Source organism: Protopterus annectens, chromosome 17.part0 (genome assembly GCF_019279795.1).
Source record: "Protopterus annectens isolate FY-2018-M chromosome 17.part0, PAN1.0, whole genome shotgun sequence".
NCBI classification, from domain to species: Eukaryota; Metazoa; Chordata; order Ceratodontiformes; family Protopteridae; genus Protopterus; species Protopterus annectens.
In genome coordinates, this window is record NC_056751.1 from 712,407,187 (window position 1) to 712,432,398 (window position 25,212).

At 38.6% G+C, this 25,212-nt stretch overlaps 1 protein-coding gene across 2 annotated transcripts in view; it reads right to left on the minus strand.

Annotated features, from left to right (window-relative positions):
• The window catches only part of KIRREL1 (kirre like nephrin family adhesion molecule 1), a 1,121,500-nt gene that overhangs the window by 119,815 nt on the left and 976,473 nt on the right, over nucleotides 1–25,212 (minus strand). For both annotated transcript variants that reach the window (XM_044059334.1, XM_044059335.1), the window contains 2 exons: nucleotides 9,240–9,366; nucleotides 7,222–7,322 (listed from right to left, as the gene is read on the minus strand). In XM_044059334.1, the coding sequence (XP_043915269.1) occupies nucleotides 7,222–7,322; nucleotides 9,240–9,366 (228 nt within the window). The remainder of the gene's footprint in view (nucleotides 1–7,221; nucleotides 7,323–9,239; nucleotides 9,367–25,212) is intronic.

Here is a 25,212-nt window from a genome sequence, read left to right on the forward strand (position 1 = left end):
GGCACATCTCATTATCAAGGGTTTTGCATCCAGGAAGAAAGTGGGCATCATCTCTCTCTGCACTTCCATCATTAGACCAATCATTGAGTATAATGCCCCATTTGGTATGTACCTTACTAGACACCTGCAACAGTTGGAGAGGCCACAGAAGTAACTCACAAAGAGGATCCTAGGCATTAAATACATGTCCTACATGGACAGACTGAAAAGACTCCAGCTATTCTCTGTCTCATATCGTCTACTTAGAGGTGATCTCTGTTTGACTTACAAAGCCTTGTCTGACCCAGCTCTGTTAGAAGTGCTATATCTAAAGAAATTCCAATACCTCCGCACCACACTCTCCAGAGACCTCAACCTCATTACCACAATCAACAGAACATGCTGGAGGGACAGGTTCCTCACCCAGAGACTGCCCATGCTCTGGAATAGACTTCCCATACATGTCAAACAGAGCACCTCACTGACCCTCTTCAAGAGAAATCTTGATGAGTGGATAGGTAATAGAAAGTTCACCCCGGGGATCACTCCAGTGGCTTTAATTGATAGAGGCACTGGGAACTAACATCGGGTGGCATGATGCCAGGGAACTTCTATGGGTTTGGGTTGTAAAGGCTCCAGGGCCATTAGTCTAGTACACACCTATGAACCTATTACTATTGACAAAGTAATCTAAATTTAATTAGTGCCTCGGGTGCCTGGCAGATGTGTCTGGGGAGGATGGCTATGGGTGGTGGGCACCCATTTTTCCAGGAGGAAAGCAACTCTATCTGTCCACTTGGGTGACACCTCATGGGAGCATCGGGTGTTGAACCCATGGAGCACAACTTATGAGCATGTGCTATCACTGTGCTTATGTATGCACCCAAGGCAGACAGCCACTGTGGTGTTCTGTTAGTGGAAGGGTAGGACAGTGTGTAGGACCAGCAAGTTGACTACAGTGTATAGGACCAGCAAGCTGGACTACTCCCTACCACTGACCTTTGCTATTGGAATGCAATGGGGCTGGCTGGGCTACCCAGCTAGGAACAAATCGCCAATATGTCTCTTGTCTTTTCCTGCTGTTAGAGTATTTTAGCTCAAGGAAGGGGGGACTGTTAAGTCCAACCATCTGGCACCAAATAATGTAATGCATTTTTTAGCTGAAAGTACTGTAAATGTGTGCCCATTCGGGAATTCAGATCAGTTTTTATTTACACAATGTGTTAAATGGGGTGGAAGACTGACCCCACTGGGCTGATTTCAGTCTCATCTAGAGAATACACATTCTACACCTGTTAAACATTTTATATGCGGCAAGATTTACAAGTACCACAGTTTGTTATGATGAAAAAGCAAACAAACCTTCTCCAAACTGACTAATGGCAGATGTACAATTAATTAACCCACAATTATTGTCTGTTCACTCATCTGTAGGTGCGTCCACCTCTATGGATTCTGTGCACAAACAGTGTGCTGGTAATGTTGATTGGTGATAGAAGGTTAAACCTATGATTACCAGTAAGAAAAGACTTGCATGAAGAGAAGAAACAAAGCATTATTTTAAAGCCGTAGCAAGTGTGGATATGATGCTGGATACAAAAATTTGTCAAACCTCTAGCAAACATTGTAGGAGATTTGGCGGTGGTAGTTGGTTGAACACAGTTAAAGAATGGGATACATTTGCGTTATTATGACAAGGTACTCAGAAGGGCACATATTTCTTGTAAAATGCAAATGTAACAGAAAATAAGTATTCTGCTTCATATATAACTCAAGTTAATTATCTTTATTGATTTATTTACGTGCAGAAAATAATATTTCATCTCCACAATGCTGATAACCTAAATAAATCACAAAGCATGCTGGGCACTAGCTTCTTTTATTTATTTCTTATTAAACAGAGCACAAAACTAAAACAAAAAATGTTATCCTTCATTTTTTTCTTTCTTTTTTTATTTCTTTTCATTTGTGGCTATTCTACATATCTCCTTTACTACATGTTGACAAAATCTCCATACCTTTTTTTTTATATACACAAACGATAAAACGTACAACGTATACATCAGCTCCATAACAGAAATCATATTCATTTCATGAGCATATTAAGGTATGAGGGGGTGTTGTTTGTTGTGTGACAAATACATGTCTAGCTGCAGAAGGGCAAATGACTTTTCACCTTGTGTCATAACCACACATGCAGGCAGTTAATTTATTACACAGTAACCATTCCGTTCTCATACTTACATGCTTATCTCTGTAATACTCTGATGTTTGACTGGCAAGCACACAGGTCATAATTAAAAAATAAATAAATAACATGGATGGGGGAATGTCGTAGTCTGTGCTGCCTCCAAAACAAGACCGAAGTTTGACTTTCAGGTGCACTGGATGGCAGTATTTTCTGTTGCAAGTTTTTTTTTTTATATTCAAAAATTAAACTTATTTGCTTTTATATTTTCTGTGTAGTAATAGAATGATGACAGAAAAATATTTTCAGATGTAGACTTCAGTTTCAAGTGTGCAAGTGATCTGTTCTACTATGAAGGAAACAGTAGAATTAAAGCAATACATGACAGTGGTGAATCTGCAAGAAATTAATGTAATGTTATTGAATAGTAAAGGTGTACTTAGTTGCTGGATTTTTTTTCTGTGTTACCAAGATATTGGCTGATTTTAAGTAGCCTTGTTACTTAAACTCCAGTGGCAGTTATTAAATGAGATACTGCTGAAAGAATATGTTGAGATTCAGTCATAAGACATGATTTTGACTTAATATGTCAATCAGATAATCACATTTATTTCTGGGCAGTGACAAAATAACTGTTGCCATAACTCAAACATATTAATTTTGTATCTCAGACGTGAATACCAGAATACACATTGCTGTGTGGAAGATACATAATCTAGTGGCACAGATATAAACAGGGGGTATAATGTTCTTTTCTTTATTTTGTGGCCAGTTATCTCTCTGGCTTATCTTTCTTTAAAGATTATGAAACTGATACAAAGAAGACATTTTCATTCTAAACCAAATTTATGCTTGTTTTAGGGAAGAACAACATCAAGCCTGTCATTTATAAACAACTACTCATCACCTCAAACATTCTCGGTTCTTCACTGCAACTATCCACTGAAACTTCCCGGTAATGCAGCCACCTGATGAATGAATCAATTCTTTTCCTGTTTGTGCTATTGACTTTTGGTACAGACATCACTTCTGAAAATAGAACTGTAATCCAATTACCCTCTAACAGCTGTAACTTATTTACTGCTTTTAGGTGTTTCAGGTTCCTTGTAACAAATCATGTGTTCCTACATGAAAAACTGAATGTGGAACCAACTCTTTTGAATAACCTGGTAAAGATCTGAGCCATTCTTGCTAGAGTTGGAGCAAAGACTGTGTCAATCCTCAACAAATTATTTCTCCTCCTTACTCACTACATCTCATGTTTAAAGTTATTGAACCTCCCCACACAAGATCTTCTTCTCCCTATACCCTTCTATACCCACATATCCCCTGACCATCATCACTGACTCTGAGTGTCATTTGATGGTGTTACCAGTGGTGGTGCACAGGGCTCAGTATTGGGGATCATTATTTTTTAATTTCTGGATTATTTATCTGACATAAAAAATGAGAAATGAGATGTAGGCAACCAATTAGCTGATTACTGCAAAGTGGGTAACATATTTAGTGCAATAAAAGATGCAGACCTCTATCAAGATAGTGAACAAAGAATACACACACCGTGCAGTAATAACAACCTAGCTTGTATGCCAGTAAACATAACATCATGAGATTTGCCAAAAAGAATATAAATTGTAATTACAGAATAAATAGTCAAATCATACTAAAACGACACCATCCAGAGACAGTGGCAGACAACAATTTTAAACCTTGACCTTTACACAGCTACCAGTGTCAGGTCAGAAAAATATATTCTATAGCCAAGTTTGTTTTACAGGACACGTCTAGTCAAAGCAGAGAGATCACTGCAGAAATTTATACACACTGATCAGACTCACTATTGAACATAGCGCTTCATTTCACATCCTTTTAACAAGTCACCTGAAAAAAAAATTGAAAAGATATGATGCCGTGCTAGAAAAATCACAGAGTTGGAAAACCTCTGGTTATTTATTTATTATTTATCTGACATTTGTTGACGGGGTAGTCTGATTGAGCTTGCGCCCTTTTTTCAGCAGAGGCCTGGGGAGAAAAGCTCCTGTTCAGAAAGGCTTCATGAAATGTGATGATATTCTGTTTCTTAATTGTGGTGCAGCTTTCATGTATCCACTGGTACATGCACTGGTTATAAGCCGTAAGTTTACTGAACTGTTCTAGTTTTTTCTACTTCTCATTGAAGAATTTAAACAGAGTTATATAATATTAATGTATGTTGCTGGTACTTTATTTTGACAGTTAATAGTATACATTTTTTTTTTTAAATAGGTAAGTTGTTGAAATGAGAAGATGGTGGAATTACTTGTGAGATACTACTAAACTGAGTTCTAGACATTTCTTTCCACATGCATGGGTATTATAAGCCCAGAAGTCAAATCTGCAGTTGCTCAGTACTAGTTTGCTTGTTTTTTTTGTTTGTTTTGTTTTTGTGTGTATATATATATATTTGTATTTATTTTACTTGCTCAAGTATTGTTTGATTTCTTTTTCTCCTATATTGCAGTAATGTGGGAAACATTTCTCACTACTGTACAGTGCATGTTCTGAGATAGCTGCTTCTTGTGAAGCAGTAGAATTTAATATTTCAGTTATACGTGTGTGCCTATTTCCAAGTATAACCTAGAATAAAATGCAAACACATAACTGAACAACTGACAACAGGTATCTGTCATCATAACATAGATATGTGTACATTCACAGCAAAGACCTAGAACATTGTTATCATAGGTTTATAGAACCATATTAGCAGTAACACAAATGAAGAGCAAAGATAGAGACTATATACTGACAGATCCTTTGATTGGCACAGCTGTCCTTAAGGTCCGTATGTGATCCACATGACTCATCCACAGGAATGAGTTTTCACACAGTAAAACCCTTGTCGAGTGCAGTGTGACGCAGACAGACAGAATTTGAAGATGACCTTTGAAAGCCACAGTTAATTATGGAAATGTGATGACAGAGAAAAAACAGAGACAGGATATGGATATAACATTTCTAGAGCAACACTGCTTTCTGGTTACACAACTACTTTCCTACCTTATTAGAGGACATGATGATGGACTACTCACAGGAACAGGCCGCATACCTCTCAACCTCTTAGTACAAGAATCTGAAGAAAGCCAAAAATTAGGGAGGGCAAAGGCCCAAAAACAGAGACATATTTTAAATATTGCTCTTATAAATTTAGAAAGTTGCTAGAATAACAGGTTTTGCATTACTGTGCATTTTCTGAAGGATATGAAGCCTAAAACTCAAATGTCTGTTATTATTTAGTGACTTCAATCTTTACCGAGGCATAAAAATATGAGGCAAAAATCTGGACAGTTGAGAGGTATGGAACGCATAACACACATACACATTACTTATATGATATAAATGTGCTCAGGAAGTACTCATCCAAAAATGATGGACGCGAAATCATGTTTGCAATCTGATAACTGCTGTGTTAGTTCTTCTGATAGATCTCTTTTAGATCTGTGTGCAAAATGCACTTAAAATAGGATACATTACTATCCATGGTGTTCAATTAAAATGGTAGTCAAACAGCACTGGGAGGGACACAAAAACAGAATGAAGCACTTCTTTAAAATAATTTTACTTTTGATCAAATAATGGCAAAAAGGTGTTAAGTGAGATAAAAACACCATTATTTATTTATTTTATTATTTTTTTTATTTATCGCTTGCTGACCCGGTTAGTCCCACCAGGCTAGTGGTTTTCTTTTCAGGGCAGACCCCCCAGGTGGTATTTATTCTACTATGCAAAAATTCTCCTACTCATTTTCAATATGTGTTATAGGATCTTTTACGTCCAGTTCAGTTACCACCGACTCAGGCAGATGGGACCTTGGTTTAACATCTCTGGCACAAATCTAATCAGAAAGTCCTACTAGAAATAAGAGACAGTTTTAGCTCTTTGTCTGATATATTTATTTTTGATACATTAAAAATGAAAGTTTAACTCAGAAAGTAGACAAGGCTTCTACGGTCCCTGAATCCTCAGTGGCACAGATACTCAGGGGTCCTGACAGTCACAGGAGGAAACAACAGAATTCCCCAGACCAGGCCATATGCAGCATGGCCATGAACACAGAAGGGGTGAGGCACAATCACCTGCCATGCCAGGAGACGCATGCATATGAAGCATGTTGCCAGATAGCAGAACACTAAATCTGCAAGAGGAGCACTATAAGAAGATTAAAGGGTGGAAACCTCAACCAGCCGAGAGACATGGATGCCACTTTTATTTTTTCACATAGTGGAATGGAAAATGTTATCAAAAGCCAGCAGTACTGCTGCATGGAGTTTGTTAGGGAAAGATGGATAAAAACAGGTATACTCAAAGAAAGGAGCTATAAATAAATCAGCAAATGAATATACACAAGCAGAAATACACACACACACACGCGCACACACACACACACAACATAAATATATATATATATATATATATATATATATATATATATATATATACTATTCTGTATACTGAAAACAATCTTTGGCTGATTTCTTGCTAGAAAGCTTCTAGTCAGATTTATAACAATTTACAAATGATGTATATATACTTCAGTCATTAATTAATTTATTTTAAAATTACCTACATTATCCAGTTCAGAGCCACAAGGAAGATGAAGCATATTCTAGAACTCAGTGTAGACAAAGCAGAGAAAATGGTCCTGGATAGTGTGTGATTCCATAAAACATACCAAAACAACCACACAACTTGATGTGGAAAGAAACAGGAGAGTCCACCAAACAAACACAGAGAGTATATTCAGATTTCACTCAAAAGCCGTACTAGTGCAGAAAGAAAATTTAAAGCCAAGAGCTGTGAGGCAGCAAAATTAACCAGCGTACCCCTGTGTTCCCCTACACGTGCTTTTTCTTTTAGATATCTTTAGTGCAATAATCTGGATCATGTGTGATTATATTTATAGAAAGTAACACTGCACTCCCATATCACAATTAGGTACTGAAAAAAATCAATAAAGGTCTTTGGGAAGCCAAAACAGGTTTGAAGGTGTGAAGGTAATAAAGCTGCCAAGTACTTACAATGCGGTCGGGAGTCGGTGTACTTCCAATGAAACATTCTACCTTCCCACGGTCACCTCTGACAGCATATTGCACAGCATCACTGGAGATGATTGGCGGACCTGGGAAAAGGAAGTGTAGAAATTACAAGTTTTACAAAACAATGCTCTAATTCAAGTAGTTCTTCACCATCCTCTGTTCACTGTACTCTTTAAACTAATAATAAAATTAATAAATAAAAGCACTGGTGATACTCAGTGTTTCTAATGAGGCCAGTTATCCATTGTGGTCTCACCATTTACACAGCAAATCTGTCCACACTATAGATTGCATGCTATAAACAATATATTTGAAATTAGACCTCCTTCACAGCCTTTTCACCTATCATTCATAAGAAATTCACCCTTCTAGTGCAAATACGACCTTACCAACCAATGAGAACATGTATACGCATGCGCATGTGCACACAGAATATGTACATACATACAAACACACACCCATCTCTGTCCACCTACTTCATCAAACATTCTTCTCCCTCACATCAATCGCTTACAGATTTCTTACACTGTAATTTTTATTCAGATGTGTTTTCACTTGAACTTGATTATCCAAAATCATTTTTAACAAAAGTGTGTGTGCAAAGCTTACCAGCTCCCAAAGTTCTCTTACAGTGGAATGGGTTTCTTAAACCTTTCTAAATATTATAACTATCTGGAGGTTGCTGCCATTCAAGGAAATAAGATTCCCCCACCACTGTCATTAGGAGCATCATAAATTAAAAGTTCAGCAAGTCACAATATTCATCCAAAATCAGCTGAGCGACAGAACAGCGCCATGTGTAGTGCATTACCTTCCCTCACACTACTAAACAAGTCACAATATACATCCAAAATCAGTTGAGCGAGTGAACAGCCCCATGTGTAGTGCATTACCTTCCATCTCACACTACTAAACAAGTCACAATATACATCCAAAATCAGCTGAGCGACAGAACAGCGCCATGTGTAGTGCATTACCTTCCCTCTCACACTACTAAACAAGTTACAATATTCATCCAAAATCAGCTGAGTGAATGAACAGCGCCATGTGTAGTGCATTACCTTCCCTCACACTACTAAACAAGTCACAATATTCATCCAAAATCAGCTGAGCGAGTGAACAGCGCCATGTGTAGTGCATTACCTTCCATCTCACACTACTAAACAAGTCACAATATACATCCAAAATCAGCTGAGCGACAGAACAGCGCCATGTGTAGTGCATTACCTTCCCTCTCACACTACTAAACAAGTTACAATATTCATCCAAAATCAGCTGAGTGAATGAACAGCCCCATGTGTAGTGCATTACCTTCCCTCACACTACTAAAAATCCCACTTCTAAGCAGAGTTACAGTTTTGCACATGAAGACAGAACTCTCTGCTACTCATCTTCAATGAAAAAGTTACAACCACATACTCTGCATAAAGGAACACCTTCAAAACTGTGTTGTTCACCTCTCTCTGAAACATGCTGTGTTCCAGACAAAGAAGCATTAAATAATTTAGTATCTTACACTGGCAAGATTTAAGAGATGTGCTTTGAGTTTAATTCAATGATTTATATGAATCCTAGTCTCATTAAACTGTCTAACAAGCAGGTAAAATTCAATCTGTGTGCCTGTAAGATTTCCAGACTGTGACTTATTTAACTTGTAGCACATAGTACTGAAAATGTGGCTTGGTGCTTGTGCTGGACAAAAATGTTCATCGTACACAATTTTATGTTTGCCACTGCATCATTTATTTATTTTTAGTGCAATCTATTCTGTACTGTAGGGACTATGTTCATTGTACATGAAGGTATTTAACTCTGGATACTCATTTCTTCTCTCTGGGTCCCATTTGACAGACATTTATAGTAATAAAATACATTAGCCTGAACACCATGGCTAGTGAATTTTGATTTATTGCTGATGTTTTTGTTGAGAGTCCATGTTGGAGTTTAGCTGCTCAGTGGTATTGATTAACTAATTGATTAACTTAACTAAGATGTCTTACCATTGACAGAGAGTAGTACTTCCCTCTCACCCACACCGATCCGCGGCACTATGGCTCTGCAAACGTAGATTCCACTATCCACCTGAGTGACTGATTTCAGGTGTAGCTGATTACTGTTACTGAGTACCTGAAAGACAGAAAGGCATTTTCATTAGTTTTTAGTCATCTGATACCAAAAGATGAAATGATCTGCCTAGATCTTATTCTGGTTAACAATTTGCTGAGGGTTAAACAACATGCAAAATGGATATTTTGTGACCCAGATATAAGGCTACAGATCACAGCACATATGTCATTTACTGCTTATTTCATCTTATTATCCCAGTAAATATAAAGAAAACAGAAACACTAGGAAAAATAGGGAATATAAATGAGCTAGAGGGTGGCTAATAAGTGTAGGGGTCAAAAAGGTAATGCCATTTGACAGTCTGTTAGTGATGTGGAAATAAAATATTACACTTAGGTTTCTGGGTTATTTTTTAGTAACTAAGTTCACTGGAACAAGACTGCCACATTAAACAGAACAAAGACAGGACTAAACTGACATATAAAACCATTATTGGGCATTCTGTATTATCTGGATGTTGCTGGACTCTTGTTGTAGTGAATAAACTTAAACAATGCATATTTCTTTGGATATACATGATTGTAGAAGTAGGTTGCTTGTTCAGAATTCACAAAATAAATAATTTCACATTGAGGGAAGCTGGATGGTTTTGATGGGAGGGGTTTCCTTTTCCCTGAGATACATTAACCATAAAGTTCATTATAATATGTTGGGGGGCAGATGACACAACTCTCTATTCCAATAAAAAGCAATATGCTTTAATTTTACTACAAATTTCATTCCAACTATGTATATACACTAACTGGGAGGTCACTGTTAATTCCAATCCTGATCTGTATTCTGAGGTTATTTTGTTCTTGCATCATAGCAAACGTGTCCATCAGAAAAAAAAAAAAAAAGAAACAAACAAACAAACAAAAAAAACTATATACCTTCTTCATGTAATCATAATTTGTTTTATGTAGATATGCTTCACATCTCTTCCTACGCAAACAACACACATAACTGACAAGACACTTTCTTCTTATAATCTTTTGTTTTACTCAGATGTGTATTAATTGGTTTTATGTTATATGATACAGAATTCTGCATTTCTACATCATATAATATTATGTTAGAATTGTATAAAGTGACTAAGGAATGAAGAAAAACAGAAAGGAGGAAGTTGTTTTTGTTTTGTAAAATTGCCACTAGAGGTCATAACTGATTAATGCTATAAAAATGGCCATGTTTCTGAAAAATGCTTACAGGACATACAAAAGAGGATAACTTTTCTTGGGTCAAAGAACTAAATTTGTGTAAGTACAAATCCTCTATTCTCTATGAAGCATTTCATGAATGTACAGACTCAGGTCTATTTTTAGAAAATTTTTGCAAACTAGGTATCAAGTATTCTCAGGGAATAGAATGAATGAGGACAGCTGTTCTGGTTCCACAGGTACAGAAAGAGGAGCAGGCTTCTATTAATGACTTTTTAAAAAAAACTTTATTGATGTCACACATTTTCAATAATGACATGGGTACACTTACAATTATATAAAATAAAAGAAACCATTGTAAACATTTTTCATTAGACTGATGCATTTCAAGGTTTCTTTTATGCAACAGCTATCATTTACTCCAACATTACATAAACTGCTCAAGTTCTGTTTTCCCTAAACTTCACTTCTCCTCTTTGTCCTGAACATTATTCAGTACATAATGTTCCCACCAGTACTATTTATTTCTGTGTAATTTGTTCCTTCCCTTCTCTAAAGATCTAACCAACAATTCTATTAGGGCCTTTATAATATTCAATACTCCAGCTGTGGTTATGTTGGGAGAGAAAATGATTGTAACTAAGGACATAATTCTTTTGAGATGGGATATAAGATCGGAATTTCTTAGAGATAGTAACGCCTTACTAAGTTTAGTGCTCTTGGTTGCCAAAAAGCAATTACTAGAAAAAAGTATTGCTGCACTGAAGTTTACCCATGTGGTCAGTGGTCAGTCTTAAGGACAAATTATGGCCTACCTTTAGTATTTTCCCTGATTTGCATGGAAATAGATCTTAGAAACATGATGACGAAAGCACAAGGTGGAATACTGTGGGGACTGGAATAAAAGTTTCTGAGATGTACAGTGTTACAAAACAAAACTAAACTAAAAGCACATCAAAACAAATCCCTCCACTGTTATACATGGTGGCTTGTGTTTGTTTCTTTTTAAGGTAAAAAGTACAGTTTTGTACCTACCATAAATGTAGATGTTCGAAGATCCACATTGCTGCAGTCCTAACACTTGGGTAGTCCGCTGTCCCTCGGTCGGCCCGAATATCAGAGTATAAGGCTGACGTCGGTCAAGGCGCATTTGACTGACATCAGAACATGACCGACGTCATATCCTCAGTCTTTTCTTGCCCCAGATGTCAGAAGACCCTAAAAAGAAAGGTCAAAACCCATAGACAACAACTAAACAACCAACCAGCCTAACACCAAAAATATGTACAATATATACAATATATACACTATACCTCAGAGGGATAACCCAGCCCACACAACCACCTCAAACTACAGAGGGGAAGGAGGTAAATTGGACTGCAGCAATGTGGATCTTCGAACATCGACATTTATGCTAGGTACAAAACTGTACTATGTTCTTCATCTCACATTGCTGCAGTCCTAACACTTGGGTAGAATCCCAAAGCAGAGGTAAGGGAGGATGGCTAAACTATAATGAAGCAGGGGCTGCCAAAATGCCCTGCAACACAGCAGTGGCAAAACCAGCCCTGGATTTAGAGTACAGAGGAAGGTGGTAATGCCTAGAGAAGGTATGCACTGAACTCCAAGTGGCTGCCTCCAAAATATCCTTAGTAGCCACCCCTCAAAAAGCTGTTGAAGTGGCAGTAGCCCTAGTGGAATGAGGCCTAATCCCAGCTGGAATCTCTTTGCCATGATGGGAATAACAGAAAGCAATGCAAAATCCAATCCACTTAGAAATAGTTTGTTTTGACACGGGCTTGCCCTGAGAGCACAAAGCAAAAGAAACTAATAACTGCTGAGATTGTCTGAACCCTTTAGTTCTGTCCAAATAATATCGCAACTGCCTGTGTACATCTAAAGTGTGCAAAATCTTTTCCCCTTTAGTTTGGGGATTTGCATAAAAAGTAGGTAAATGAATAGTTTGGTTTAAAGCCACACTAGAAACCACTTTAGGCATAAAGGAAGGATTAAAGATACCCTATCCTTATGGAAAATTAAGAAAGGCTCAACTGCCATAAGGGCCTGCAATTCAGAAACCCTTCTTGCAGAGGTAATGGCCAACAAAAAGCAGTCTTCCATGACAAATATTTCAACTCAGCAGTAGCTGCAGGCTCAAATGGTTGTAGAGTGAGTTTCTCCAACACAAAATTGAGATCCCAAGCAGGAGTAGGAGCTCTACGTGGGGGTCTTATATTCTTTGCCCTCTAAGAAATTGCTTGAACAAAGGATGAGAAAACAATGGTGGGTCACAGTCGTAGTGAGCTGAAATTGCTGCAGCATGAATCTTAATAGAAGAGAAGGACAAACCTTTGTCCAATAACTCAGTAAGATATTGAAGAGCCACACTTAAATCAGGCTCAGAAACATCCAAATCCTTAGCTGCACTCCAAAATAAAAATCTCTTCCATTTATCTGCGTACACTTTCCTTGTACTAGGCCTTCTAGCTTCCAAAATCACATTCAAAACTTGTTGTGGAAGTTGAGACCCTTTATGGTTTAAAACAAAATATGCCATGCTGTTAGGTGAAGAGAGTGAAGCTTGACATTGAGCAAATGACCGTCCTCCTGGGACAACAGATGAGGAATCAAAGGCAAAGGCCATGGAGGCTTCCGCATCAGACTTCTCAGTAATGGGTACCAGTGCTGTCGAGGCCAATCTGGAGCTATCAAAATCATCCTTGGCTTGTCCTGTCTGACCTTCAGAAGTACCTTTGGGAGGAGAGGCAGAGGTGGAAAGGCATACACATGAAGATTTTTCCAACTGAAAGAAAGAGCATCCACTTTCCAAGCTGTGGGATGAAACCGCTTTGTGCAAAACTTTGGCAGCTGGTGGTTTAGTGGAGAAGCGAACAGATCTATGTCTGGAGTTCCCCAGGACACTGTCAATTTCTGAAATACATGAAGATCCAGTTTCCACTCGTGGGGATCCATGATTTGTCTGCTTAACACATCTGCTAAGGAGTTCTGTGCAGAAACCTTGCCTGAAGACTTAGTTGTAAACTGAGAGCAGTCTCCCACAAAATCATTGCTTGCCTGCATAGAGGATAAGAATGTGTTCCCCTTGCTTGTTGATGTACCACATGACAGTTGTGTTGTCTGTTAGAATCAACACCTGCCCTGGAAGAAGTAAATCCTTGAAAGCTATTAATGCAAACTGGACTGCTAACATCTCCTTCAAGTTGATATGTAGATGCTGTAGTCTGACAGGCCACTTGTCTTGTATCCACTTTCCATTTAGATGAGCTCCCCAAGCTTTGTCTGAGGCATCTGTTGTTAAAATTTGATTCTGGCCGGGTCACAGAGAGTCCCTTGTTTAGGTGACATTCCTGAGCCCACCACAAAAATTCCTTTTGAATGCAAGGTATTATTTGAATGACAGTGTCCAGATGCTGGCAGTGCTGTGTCCATACATTTTGAGATACCATTGCAACTTCCTCATATGCAGTTTGGCATTGGGAAGCACCAGAATACAAGATGCCATGAACCCTAAGGCTTGAAGGACTGTCCTTGCAGTCAGCCCGGACTGAAGAGATAGATGATGGAAGTAAAGGGAAAGATTCTTTTGTTTGTCGGCCATCTGGGATGCTGTATTCAGTCTTACTCCCAGAAAGCACATGTCTTGAGAGGGTACTAGACTGGACTTTATTTCGTTCACAGAATACCCCAGGCATCTTAGCACTGCTATCACATATTCCAAATGACGAAGAAGCTCGTCCCTTCCTTGAGCCAGTATCAGGCAATCGTCCAAATAAGGATAGATTTGTATTCCTTTAGCCTGAAGAAAGCTATCACTGGAGCCAGAACTAAATACTCTGGGTGCAGTAGATAAGCCAAAGGGCAATGCAGAGAACTGATAGTGAGAAGTCCCAGTCCGAAAATGCAGATACTTCCTGCAACTTAGCCTGATAGGAACATGAAGGTAAGCCTCCTTGAGATCCAAAGTTACCACCCAGTGATCCTTGCCCAGTAGAGGTAAAAGCTGTTGTAACGTCAACATTTTGAACTTGGGAATGTCCAGATAAGTGTTGAGGATAGATAAATCCCAAATTGGTCTCTACGTGTGGCACAAGGAACAGGCGAGAATAAAATCCTAGGCCCCTTTCTGGCATAGGAACCGGCTGTATGGCCCCTATTTGGAGTAACAGAGAAATTTGCTTGTGAGCCTCTATTCTTTGTTGAGGAGGAATGTCTGGCATGCCTTTGAAAGGAGGCAAGGTATGGAAATAAAACCTGTAAACGTGATGTATGATATCCAGTACCCATCTGTCTCGGGTAATCAAACTCCAATTTTCTTTGAAAAGTGCCAACCCTCCTCCCAAAGGTGCTGCCAGGCGAGAAGGTTCTGGCAGCTGAAAAGGTAGGTCATTGGGTCTGTTTACGAAAGGACTGACCCCTGCCCTCACCCGAAGACTGTGCAGGAGAACTCCCTGTCCTAGGCCTGAAAGAGCCCTGACCTCTGCCCCTGCCACGTCTAGATCTACCCCTAGACTGGGAATCATAAGAAGGATACGTCCACCCTTTAGTAGGCCAATTTCTACTAAACTTTGGAGGCTGAACCTGCAAAAAATCTTTAACAGTCTGCATAGACTTAGCCTTGTCTTCCATTTTCTTTAAAACTGCCTAAACAGGAGAACCAAACAAGACATCAGATTGCAAAGGGGCATCCAAAATCCTAGTTTTAACATGGTCGGATAAATTTTGATCCCTCAGCCAGGCATGCCTGCGAAGAACTGACCCAGTGGCAGCCACCCTAGACGAGGCCTGTACAGCATCAAAACCACATTGCAAAGAATGCTTACCCACCTGTTCAGAAACATGCACTAAATCTTGTAACTCTTTACAATCAATACCTTCCGCCAGAGCATCAACCTTAGATTTCAACTGTGAAAGGAGATAATTTTGATATTTCAACATGTGAAACTGGCAATTTAAAGCTCTCATGGCTAGAATGGAAGAAGTATAAACTTTCTTTCCCCATCTATCCAAGGCCCTGGCCTCTTTATCTGCAGGAACCGGATTCTTGACAACAGAAGCCTTTACACCCTTAGGCCCCTGGCTAACAGTTTCTGGATCTGCCCTAGGACTCTTAAAAAGATACTTATGAGCTTCAGGCACCCTGTAATACCTATCTGGTTTAACAGGAGCAGGAGGCAAAGAATCAGGATTAAGCGAAGCCTCTGCAAACACATCGTCCACTACATTCAGAACAGGAGGTATAGCTAAAGGCCTATGCTGGGGTAAAACAAAATTCCCTAAGCCTTTTCCTGGAATCAGAGAAATCCTGACCTTCCCATTTAAAATGCTCTCTCATGGAGTGAAGGGTCTCTGAAAAGAAAAATCCTCAGGAGGAGAAGCAGAAGGAGTAGAATCATCCACATCAGAATCAGAATAATGAGAATACTCCTGCAAGTCTTCAGCCAAGACTCAGACACATCCAAGCCTGCTCATAATCCCCAACACAGGTTCCATCCTAGGCCTCTTATCAGGAGGGGCATAGAGCCTCTAATTAAAGTAATTAAATCTTCTGCCATTTTAAGCATGTGCTTTTGGGCACAGAACCTGAAGAACTAGGAGTGACACCCACAGAAGCAAAACTAGACCTGCCTCTAGGAGAAGCCTTGGAAGCAGAAAGAGAGGGCCTAGACACCTTAGGAAGGGAGGGAGTACAGTTACCTGAGAAGCCCTACAGCCTGACCTGCCTCCTGGGAGGCCACATCCTGTAAAACACAGTTTCTACCTGGGACTCCATAGAGGCCTCCGAACCACCGGTTCCACTGACGCCTAAAGAACCGCGTCCGGTTTGGACGACTCCTCTAACCTAGGTTTAACTGCCTTGTCTTTAGCATCCGACGGCATATTGTAATGCACCGCTTCCCAAAGACCAACCTGGCACAATCCATTATTGAACCTAGCACAGCTCAGGTCCCAAACAAGGTATACACAAATTATGGTAATCCCTATCTGTTTCCCACAAGAAATACAGTTATTCACTTTTTCTGACATCCGTAAACCACTGAGGCAAGAAAAAACAAAATATTCCCAACGGGTACTTAACCAACTCTGACTTCGGTCTGAAACAATTTCACGGCACTTGCAACACTGCTTCTGCATCGGACCATGCGGCAAAGACTGAGGATATGGCGTCGGTCATGCGTCTGATGTCAGTCAAATGCGCCTTGACCGACGTCAGCCTTATACTCTGATATTCGGGCCGACCGAGGGACAGCGGACTACCCAAGTGTTAGGACTGCAGCAATGTGAGATGAAGAACATCAGAAAATAGCAGCACTGATCAACATACGTATGGCTACAGGCGTCCATCTATGCCTGAAACTGTAGTCTTTGAAAATCACTATAGCAATTTACTGAGTAATCTGCCTGTTTGTTTTCTATGAAGACTTAGCAGTCATATTAAATACACAATAGAATGTAATGAACATTGCAGTGAGTGTTAAGACACTGACTATGACCTGTCTCCTGGCTGAGATTCACATTGTAAATTAAATAAAAAATAAACATAAATTGCCACCTAAGTAGCATACATTTAAGTCGAGTGGCTGAGTCAGATTTTATCTATACTCCACCAGTCTGACTTCTGTTGGATTTTAATCCTATACTATAAAACAGAAACAGCTACTATTATGACAGTATAATAGTATTCAGAATTGAGGTCAGTTCAAAACAGAGAAGTGGTACAGTACATTGGATTCTGAAGTAAGCAGTGTAAATTGTAATCTTTTGTTCTGAGTGCATGCCTTTTGATGCATTTATTGAGATTTCCATGAGAAAGGCCAGCATGGAACACACAATGATGTTCACAGGTTCATAGGTAAGTAGGTGACCTGCTCTTCTGGGCATTTTAAGCCTATTCAATTTTCCTTTCAAAGGTGAGAATCAAACCCTCTTCTTTGTCTCTGTGAGGCAAATACCTTAATCATTACAACAACCCCAACCCCATGTGTGCCAAGCTTTTTGCCCACATGTTGTTAGTCATCATGATTATATGACAACACAATTGCAGACATGCCTAGTGACATCTACTATGTAATAAAATGTATCATATGTCCCTATCTCCATATGTACAGCTCTGTGTTATATAGCATCAATAAATGCACGTGTATTGTAAATATGGAGACAAGGATATAAGGTGCAGTTTTACTATACAGTACATGTCTCTAGGAATATCTGCAGTGATACTGGCAATCACCATGACAAAGAGCAATATGTAGTCACAAAATACACACAAACACACAAACAAAGCACCATCCATAACAGCACATGAATGCTACTCCAATGGCATAGAGGAATGGAATCCTGAATATAGTCCAGGTGACTGAGAATCGATTCGTGAAGGAGTGGCAGGGGTGGTGGGTGTGACTATCCTAGGGGGAGGGACTATGCGGTAGGAGAATCTGTTTTTAAGGCATGGTGGAGACTGGGACTTGGGCCAATCTCTAGATCGATTGTGAAATTTGGCAGACACATCCTCACAGGCTGTGCATCATTGCCTGCACAGCCTCACAACATAATATCACCCCTTGGAGAGATAAGGGTTAAGAAGAGCCCGTGACATGCCAGACAGTGTATGTAACACGATTGGCTGCCAGCCTACTCCAAATTCCAACTTCCCCTTCCCAGCTCACCAATGGCAGAGGCAGTCTCAGCTGATAGTCAGCTGGAAATAAGCCAACAGGAAAAAAATGCATGTCAATGCTTTTATCTGCTTATATATTTTAGTCCAGACATCTTATACCACTTAAGAAGTGAAGGACATTTGTTTGCACTTTTTCCAGAGAATTTAATGGGAGCAGAATAAAAAAAATTGCAACCATGTGTGATAGGCATAACATATATCTTGGCAATGTCACCAAGCTAGTAGCTACACAAGTCAGGGGTCCTTGTTGTTTATTTGAGGCATGTTTCAAAGCTGTACAACAAGTTTATCAGAATTGTTTTTTTTTTTAAGTGTTATTTTTAATGTTTCAAAACTATGATACAAGATAAATGTAATAACACAGATCTGGGTTGTCATAAACTATATGCCTTCTTCTTCAAATACATTCAAATTTCATAATTTCCAGCATCATACTGTTCATTTCAGTAAAATATCCAGACTGCTTTTCTCTAGTTTTTGTCATAATTGCTTTCTATAATTAGAACTATGTCTTGATTAGTTCAGGTAAAATAACACACATAAAATCACCTTTTCTAGACTTGCAGCCTAACTGATTATAGCACTGAAACCTTCAGTAAGCCTTACTGAAATACTATTCCTGTTTACTAACCCATACACCAAAAGAAATGATCTGGTACTGATGGCGTCCCTTAAAATATAAAAAGCAAAATGCGAAATATTTGTTGAGATGTCCAGCTGTTTTACATCTTTCTGTTTCGCTCCTTGTTTCTGCTGAACTGTTTCCTAATATTTTTCTTTTCATCTTGACACTGATGAAACAGTTTGCCATCATTCCACCCAGGTGCTTTTTTAGACCTACTGAAAGCCTTAAATTTCCTTTCTCGTTTTTACTTCCACATGCCTTTTGTCACTGTCCTCTTCACAAACTATATGTCGGATTGTCACACATTTTTGTACATGCAACAAAACATGTAATTTAAATTCTTGATTTCTAGAAGCTCATCAGAATGTTATAGCTGGAAAAAATTCATAAACATTGCACCCTAGCATCAATCATAGCTCTGTAGAACTGAGGCTTCAGTTTAGTGCAATGCTTTTAAAAGTAGCCACTACAGAAACAACAAGCTGAGATATCGTAATGGATTCACACATAACTCAAGGAAAAGAAAAAAGTACAAAGTCATAGCTTTTCCTCTTTCAACTAGCCAATGTTTGGGCCAAATAGGAGCTGGTATTAATTTGCTTGTTTATTTTTAACTCTGAAAAGTTAAAGAACCTCACAAATATGCTCCTAGCTACCTCATGCTAATGAAAGATAACTAATCTTATTAACAGTTTTTTCCCCTCAGGATAAATTCACTATCATACAAGTTTAAGAAATACCCGGGGACCAGACAAGAAATGTTTTACATCGTTTCACTGAATCTATGGTTTATACAGATTCTGCATAAACTGTACAACAGTAGGTTTGTTTTTCCAATCATTCCTCATACCATTTCTAAGGTAGCATTAACACGTGTACATAATTTATTGTGTCTACAGGCCATAATACTTACTGGTAGGAAATGCTTTTCACTTATGTATTTTAAACAGAAACAGAATGCGTACCACATTCTGTTTATCTGCCCTTTCTTCTGCAGTCTTCTGTTCATATCAGTATAGCAGGTCAATGACCATGTTGCGGCCACTTATAGAAATAATCTCTCATGTACATTCACACACCTGAGACATTACCTGTCTTTACTGATGAGATGACAGCACTGATTTACCTTCTGTATTTTTTGGATTGCAGGTCTCCTCACCAGTGCTTGAAGCTAGAACACTTACAATCACCAATGACTACTGTAGGCCACCTATGTCAGTACTGAAACACTAGCACCTCTATGCCAATTAAAAATCTATGCCTCACTTCTTAGCCTTTAAGTGCTTTAATCCACTGACAACAGTAGCACATGTAGCCTACCGGCAATTCATAAATAAAAATCTATCTGATTTACTATAGGTTGCTGTTGCATGAATGAGTTTCTTTGTTGTTCATTCAGAATGAAGTTTCTGTTAGCAGAGTATGCCCTGTACATGTTATATTAATGCCATTCTAAGCAGTCGTGTGAACCAGCACTTTTTTTTCTGTATAGACAAGTTAAGTTTCTAAAAGTGTTTGCTTGTGGGGGTAGACTAGAGGCGTTGTTCTCATCCATTTGTACAAAGGTTTACGAAAGGATAGTTTATTCTGAGCAAGGTGGTAGAGAATATTTTTGGGAAACTCTTTTTGACTGTAAGACTACTGCTGAGCCTCTTTCCTTAAAATGACAAGTGGACCACAGACAGAAAACTATGCTGCGTATTTTTAATATAGTTGTCCATGCATAAAAACAGTTTGGCAAGCCACTCTGCAGTTACATATCTCTGTTGGGAAAAAGTTTAACAGGCCTTAACTACCATACAACTGATGAACCTTACACTAAACAAGGCCGAATAACAGCATCTCAAGGTCTATCTGTAATACAATCATAACAACATTTAATGACTGTCTGTAGCGCAACAGGCAGCATACTTGCCTTTGTTACAGAATACTGTGGGTTCTATTCCCACACCATATAGGTGGAGTGCTGGTATTGTAGCGAACCCTTTAACAGGTGGGAGGTTGGCATAATGTTTAAAGTGTGTACCTTACAAATACAAGATTTGATTCTTACATGTTGTAATTGGCTAGGCTTAAAATGGCCTATAAGGGCAGTTAGCCTAGTACTAACCCATGACTATGGCCAATTATGCAATTTTACTGATGTGTCCATTTCCTCACATACTTGTACTGCTGGGCTGTTGTGGATGACTGTTGCATAGCATGCCTGCATACCAGGAGTGTCCTATACTGTTTGAATGTTATGTAATGCTGCTGCATTAATGTCATGCAAACCATAATAAAAATAAAACAAACCTCATCCCTTATCAATTCCTAACTTATTTTATGCCTACTTTCACCTTCAGATTGGGAACATTTAGAAAGGAATTTGGCATTATACTAGCAGTGAAACAGTGCTGTACATAATGTGTGGTAAATGTCATGCGTTTCACAGTCCAGGTGAGGGTGAGGTGTGCAAAAGGTAAGAGTGACGCGAGATAAGAGATGGTACATGTAAATGACTTACAAGATGTGTCAGGCATGCCAAACTACACCACCATGATTGTGAAGGTTTTACTAGCCTGAAAAATACTAACAAGTGCATTAATAACTTCTTATTTAATTTAATTGATTTATTTTTTGCGACTTTTGTTAGCAGGGTATTTTTGGCATGTTATGGAGAAGGTTGATATGACATTATGGTATTGAATGCTGGCAATTTACTTTTTTATTTTATAGTGAGAAAAGAAATACTACAAGTACAAGAAAACAATTGTTTATAAATAAATATCTTTAGTTTTTGAATAGAAAATGGGCAGCTGCAGTGGTGCAGTGGTTAGTGCTGCTGCCTCACAGTAAAAGGTTCTCCGGTTTGGTCCTCAGCTGGGGTGCTTTCTGTGCAGAGTCTGCATGTCCTCCCTGTGGTCACTTGAAAATCAGTGGTGTAAGACATAAAACCTTCAGCCTTTTGCCTCGCATCCAGCCAGAAGTGCAACACAAAAATTAATCACAAAATCCTAATTCTGAAAGTCCTGAAACCAAAAGATTGAAAAGTTTCCAGAAATATTAAATACACCTAATCCCTTAGTGTGTTGTCGGGTGTGTTTGTGCATGTCGGATGTGTCTTTGTGGGAATTTGCCTTCCCCATGTGCCTCCTTAGTTGCAGTAAATCTAAGGTCACATAATTTTGGAGTAGGTTACAATTTGTTTTGTTAACATCATTTACAAGAAAATGCAGTTTCAATCCTTTGATTTCAAGATTTTTAATTTAGTTTTTGTGAGGTACTAACTAGTTTATAAAGATATAAGGCCTACAGTCTCTCAGTCTTCTTACCCAAATCAGATTGCTCATGCACTAGTCACAGACAGGTATTATGAGGGAGAGATTCTATGGTCTCATGCCTCATGGTGTGTCTGCAGAAAAATTATATTCACCATGAACAAGTCCTCAGAATGCACAATAATCACAGTAGGTGTCCAGCGGCAGCTGAAGCTATATGTTTGTCATTTACAAAATTTGAAAAAAGGTTCAGGACCAGTCCAAGGAAAACATTCAATAGAGGGCAAGAATGAATATCTGATGTGGTAACCATTTGAAAGTCAAGACCCACTAGAGAGATTCTCGAAATGCATAGATCGAACGGCTAAAAGAATGGACTTAACACATGCTAAGTCTGACATTCTATTTGTCAAAATATTCCCTTTTCTCTGATTTATGTCAGTCTCACAGTTGGTATATATATATATATATATATATATATATATATATATATATATATATATATATATATATATATACACATATGTATATGTATATGCTTGGGGGAGGGATTTGCCCCCCATGTGGGGTGGGGGTGCAGAAGTGCTTACAACCTGCAACAGAAGTTTAAAGGAAATGATCAAATTTAGAGATTCACTCTTCTGTGTTTTCATGTTTTTTTTTGTCTTTTCAGCACTCACCATCTCTACAGGGTGCCATCTGATATATTGATTTGCTTATCTTTATCATGGGGAAGGTGGGGAGCTTTCAGTGTAAAATTTAAGCCATCTGTTGAGGCTCAGGATAGTTATGTGTATCTGAGTTCCTTGGAGGCAAGAACAGCAGTGAAAATTTGGGTAATAATTAAAAAAACATATTCATCCATTCCAGGATGCAAAATGTGCCCACAGGATCTTCTAGAGGAAGCCGAAGCAAAACAGAAACAGCAAACTCCATTATTTCTACTTGTCAAAATGGTTATCCACTAACCTTTGGGTGACAATGTAAAAAAAACATTTTTCCTGCAAGAGGCAAGCTAGATAACCGGTAGCTCCACAAGACCCTGCAAGTTTGAAAAAAGTAGTTACATGTAGTTCAGTGATGATGGATCTGAAGATGTGTGCCATTTGGGCACTGGGGATTGAGGACATCTCATCTGATGGGAGAAGTTTTCTGAGAGCACATCTCCTATGTCCAAAGAGGAATCTAAGGAATGATTTAAGTTAATGGATAATTAACTGTGTACAATATGAGGATGTCAGGCAATACACAAAGTAAGCAATATGTATACAGAACAGTACACAGTGAGCAGCTGAAGAAAAGAAATAAGATATGATTTTAAAAATGATGTGGTCAGAGATGTCAACAGTGAAATAATGCTACTGCAACCATAGAAGTGAAAGGAAATGATTAGCTTTCACATATATGGTTCTAATGATAGCTGAGCAAAGAGCTTTCTCTGCATTTGTGTGTGTGTGTGTGTGTGTGTGTGTGTGTGTGTGTGTGTATGTTTGCTTGTCATTTGGTAATATTACTAAAGTAAAATAAAGAGTTCCTGAAGTACATTAATTTCCAGTCTCAAGACTTTTGCTGAAATTTCTTTTGACTTATTTCAACATTTCTGCTCATTTATATCTTTTCACATTAATTGGCACATCCCTCCCCATAGCAGTAAGTTGATCAAAACCCACAAACAAAAAATAAGCCTGGCAAATGCAAACATTCAAGTAGTGGTTATTGCAAGGTTACAACAACAAAATGAAAACTGTGCTTTGAGTTTATAGAATATCCTTATAAACTTGTATATAACTACTGAGATTCTAGAAGTAAAACTTAAACCCCAGATTTCTCAAATTCTGTGTGATATAGCTCTTAAAATGTAAGAATGAAAAACATTACAGCTTTCTGGATGATGCATTAGGATGTAGCATTTGAATATGGCTCAGACCTCTCAAGCTGTTAACAGCAAGAAATTTGGACAAAGCCATAAATAAAATGTGGGACAAAGGCCCAAAAGTAGGGGCAATTTTTAAATATTGCTCTTACAAACTTAAAAAGTTGATAAAGTAACAGGGTTTGCATTAGCATGATTTTTCTAAATGGTATGAAATCAGAAAATCACATCTTGTCATTGTTTTCTAACTTTAATCTTTAATGCTTTGCTACTGTCTTGCCAGAAAAACACAATTTTATGAAAAACAGAACAAAAATATGAGGCAAAAATCTGTACAGTTGAGAGGTATGATTATGGCTCCATTCTGATGGGAGTGAGTGGCCAAGGGCGTTTTGGTTACTCACTGGAGAACTTTGGCCTCACTGCATGGCTGCCACCTGCAGGAGATTGTGTAGTACTGCAATCAGTAGGTAACAGTCTAAGGACAAGTACTTGGCCTGCTAAGCACTTTGCAGCTGAAAATGGCCACAGATGAGGATGCATACATACACCACTATGAGGGAAAGGAATAAGTACAAAGCATACTACTTTGGGATCTTTATGCCTAATTAAACATTTTCTGGAAAATTGCAAGACTTACAAAAACAATATTGATTTAGCAGCACCAAGGGCCTCTCAACCTCCAGCCTTAGTCTCTTCAACTACTGACGCCTCCTAACTCCCCACCATCCCATGCCCACATGCTCATTACCGCACAGCATTTCCACCATGATGTAAACATGAAATATAATTATGTGAATTGTAAAATGTGCATTTGCATTATAATTGCTACAACAGCTATTACTTGCTACTGTACAGTTCTTGTTATATAGTTACCTTCTGTTCTGTTTTTTATATGTACTCCTTACTGTCTCTTTGTTTTCACTTTTTTCTTCTCTTCTCTTTTCTTTTTTGTGAATTACTTCACATGAGGAGTACCTGCAAATGGTCAGTTGTGATCAGTGTACCACCCCGGTAATCAAATCTAAAAATAAAACCCAGAGCACACCTCATTTTAGAGATCACTTGAAGTTTGCAAAGCTGATTGCCCTTGTAGCAATTTTAGATTCTCAGATCTTGCTGATTTTAAGAATATGGGGGCTGCAAGACAAAACCTCAACCCCTGAAAAGTTAATGTAAATTTTCCACAAAGAGATTGTTGCCTTGGTGATGTAATATTTGTGTGCCCACTACATACGCCTAATAGACTGTTT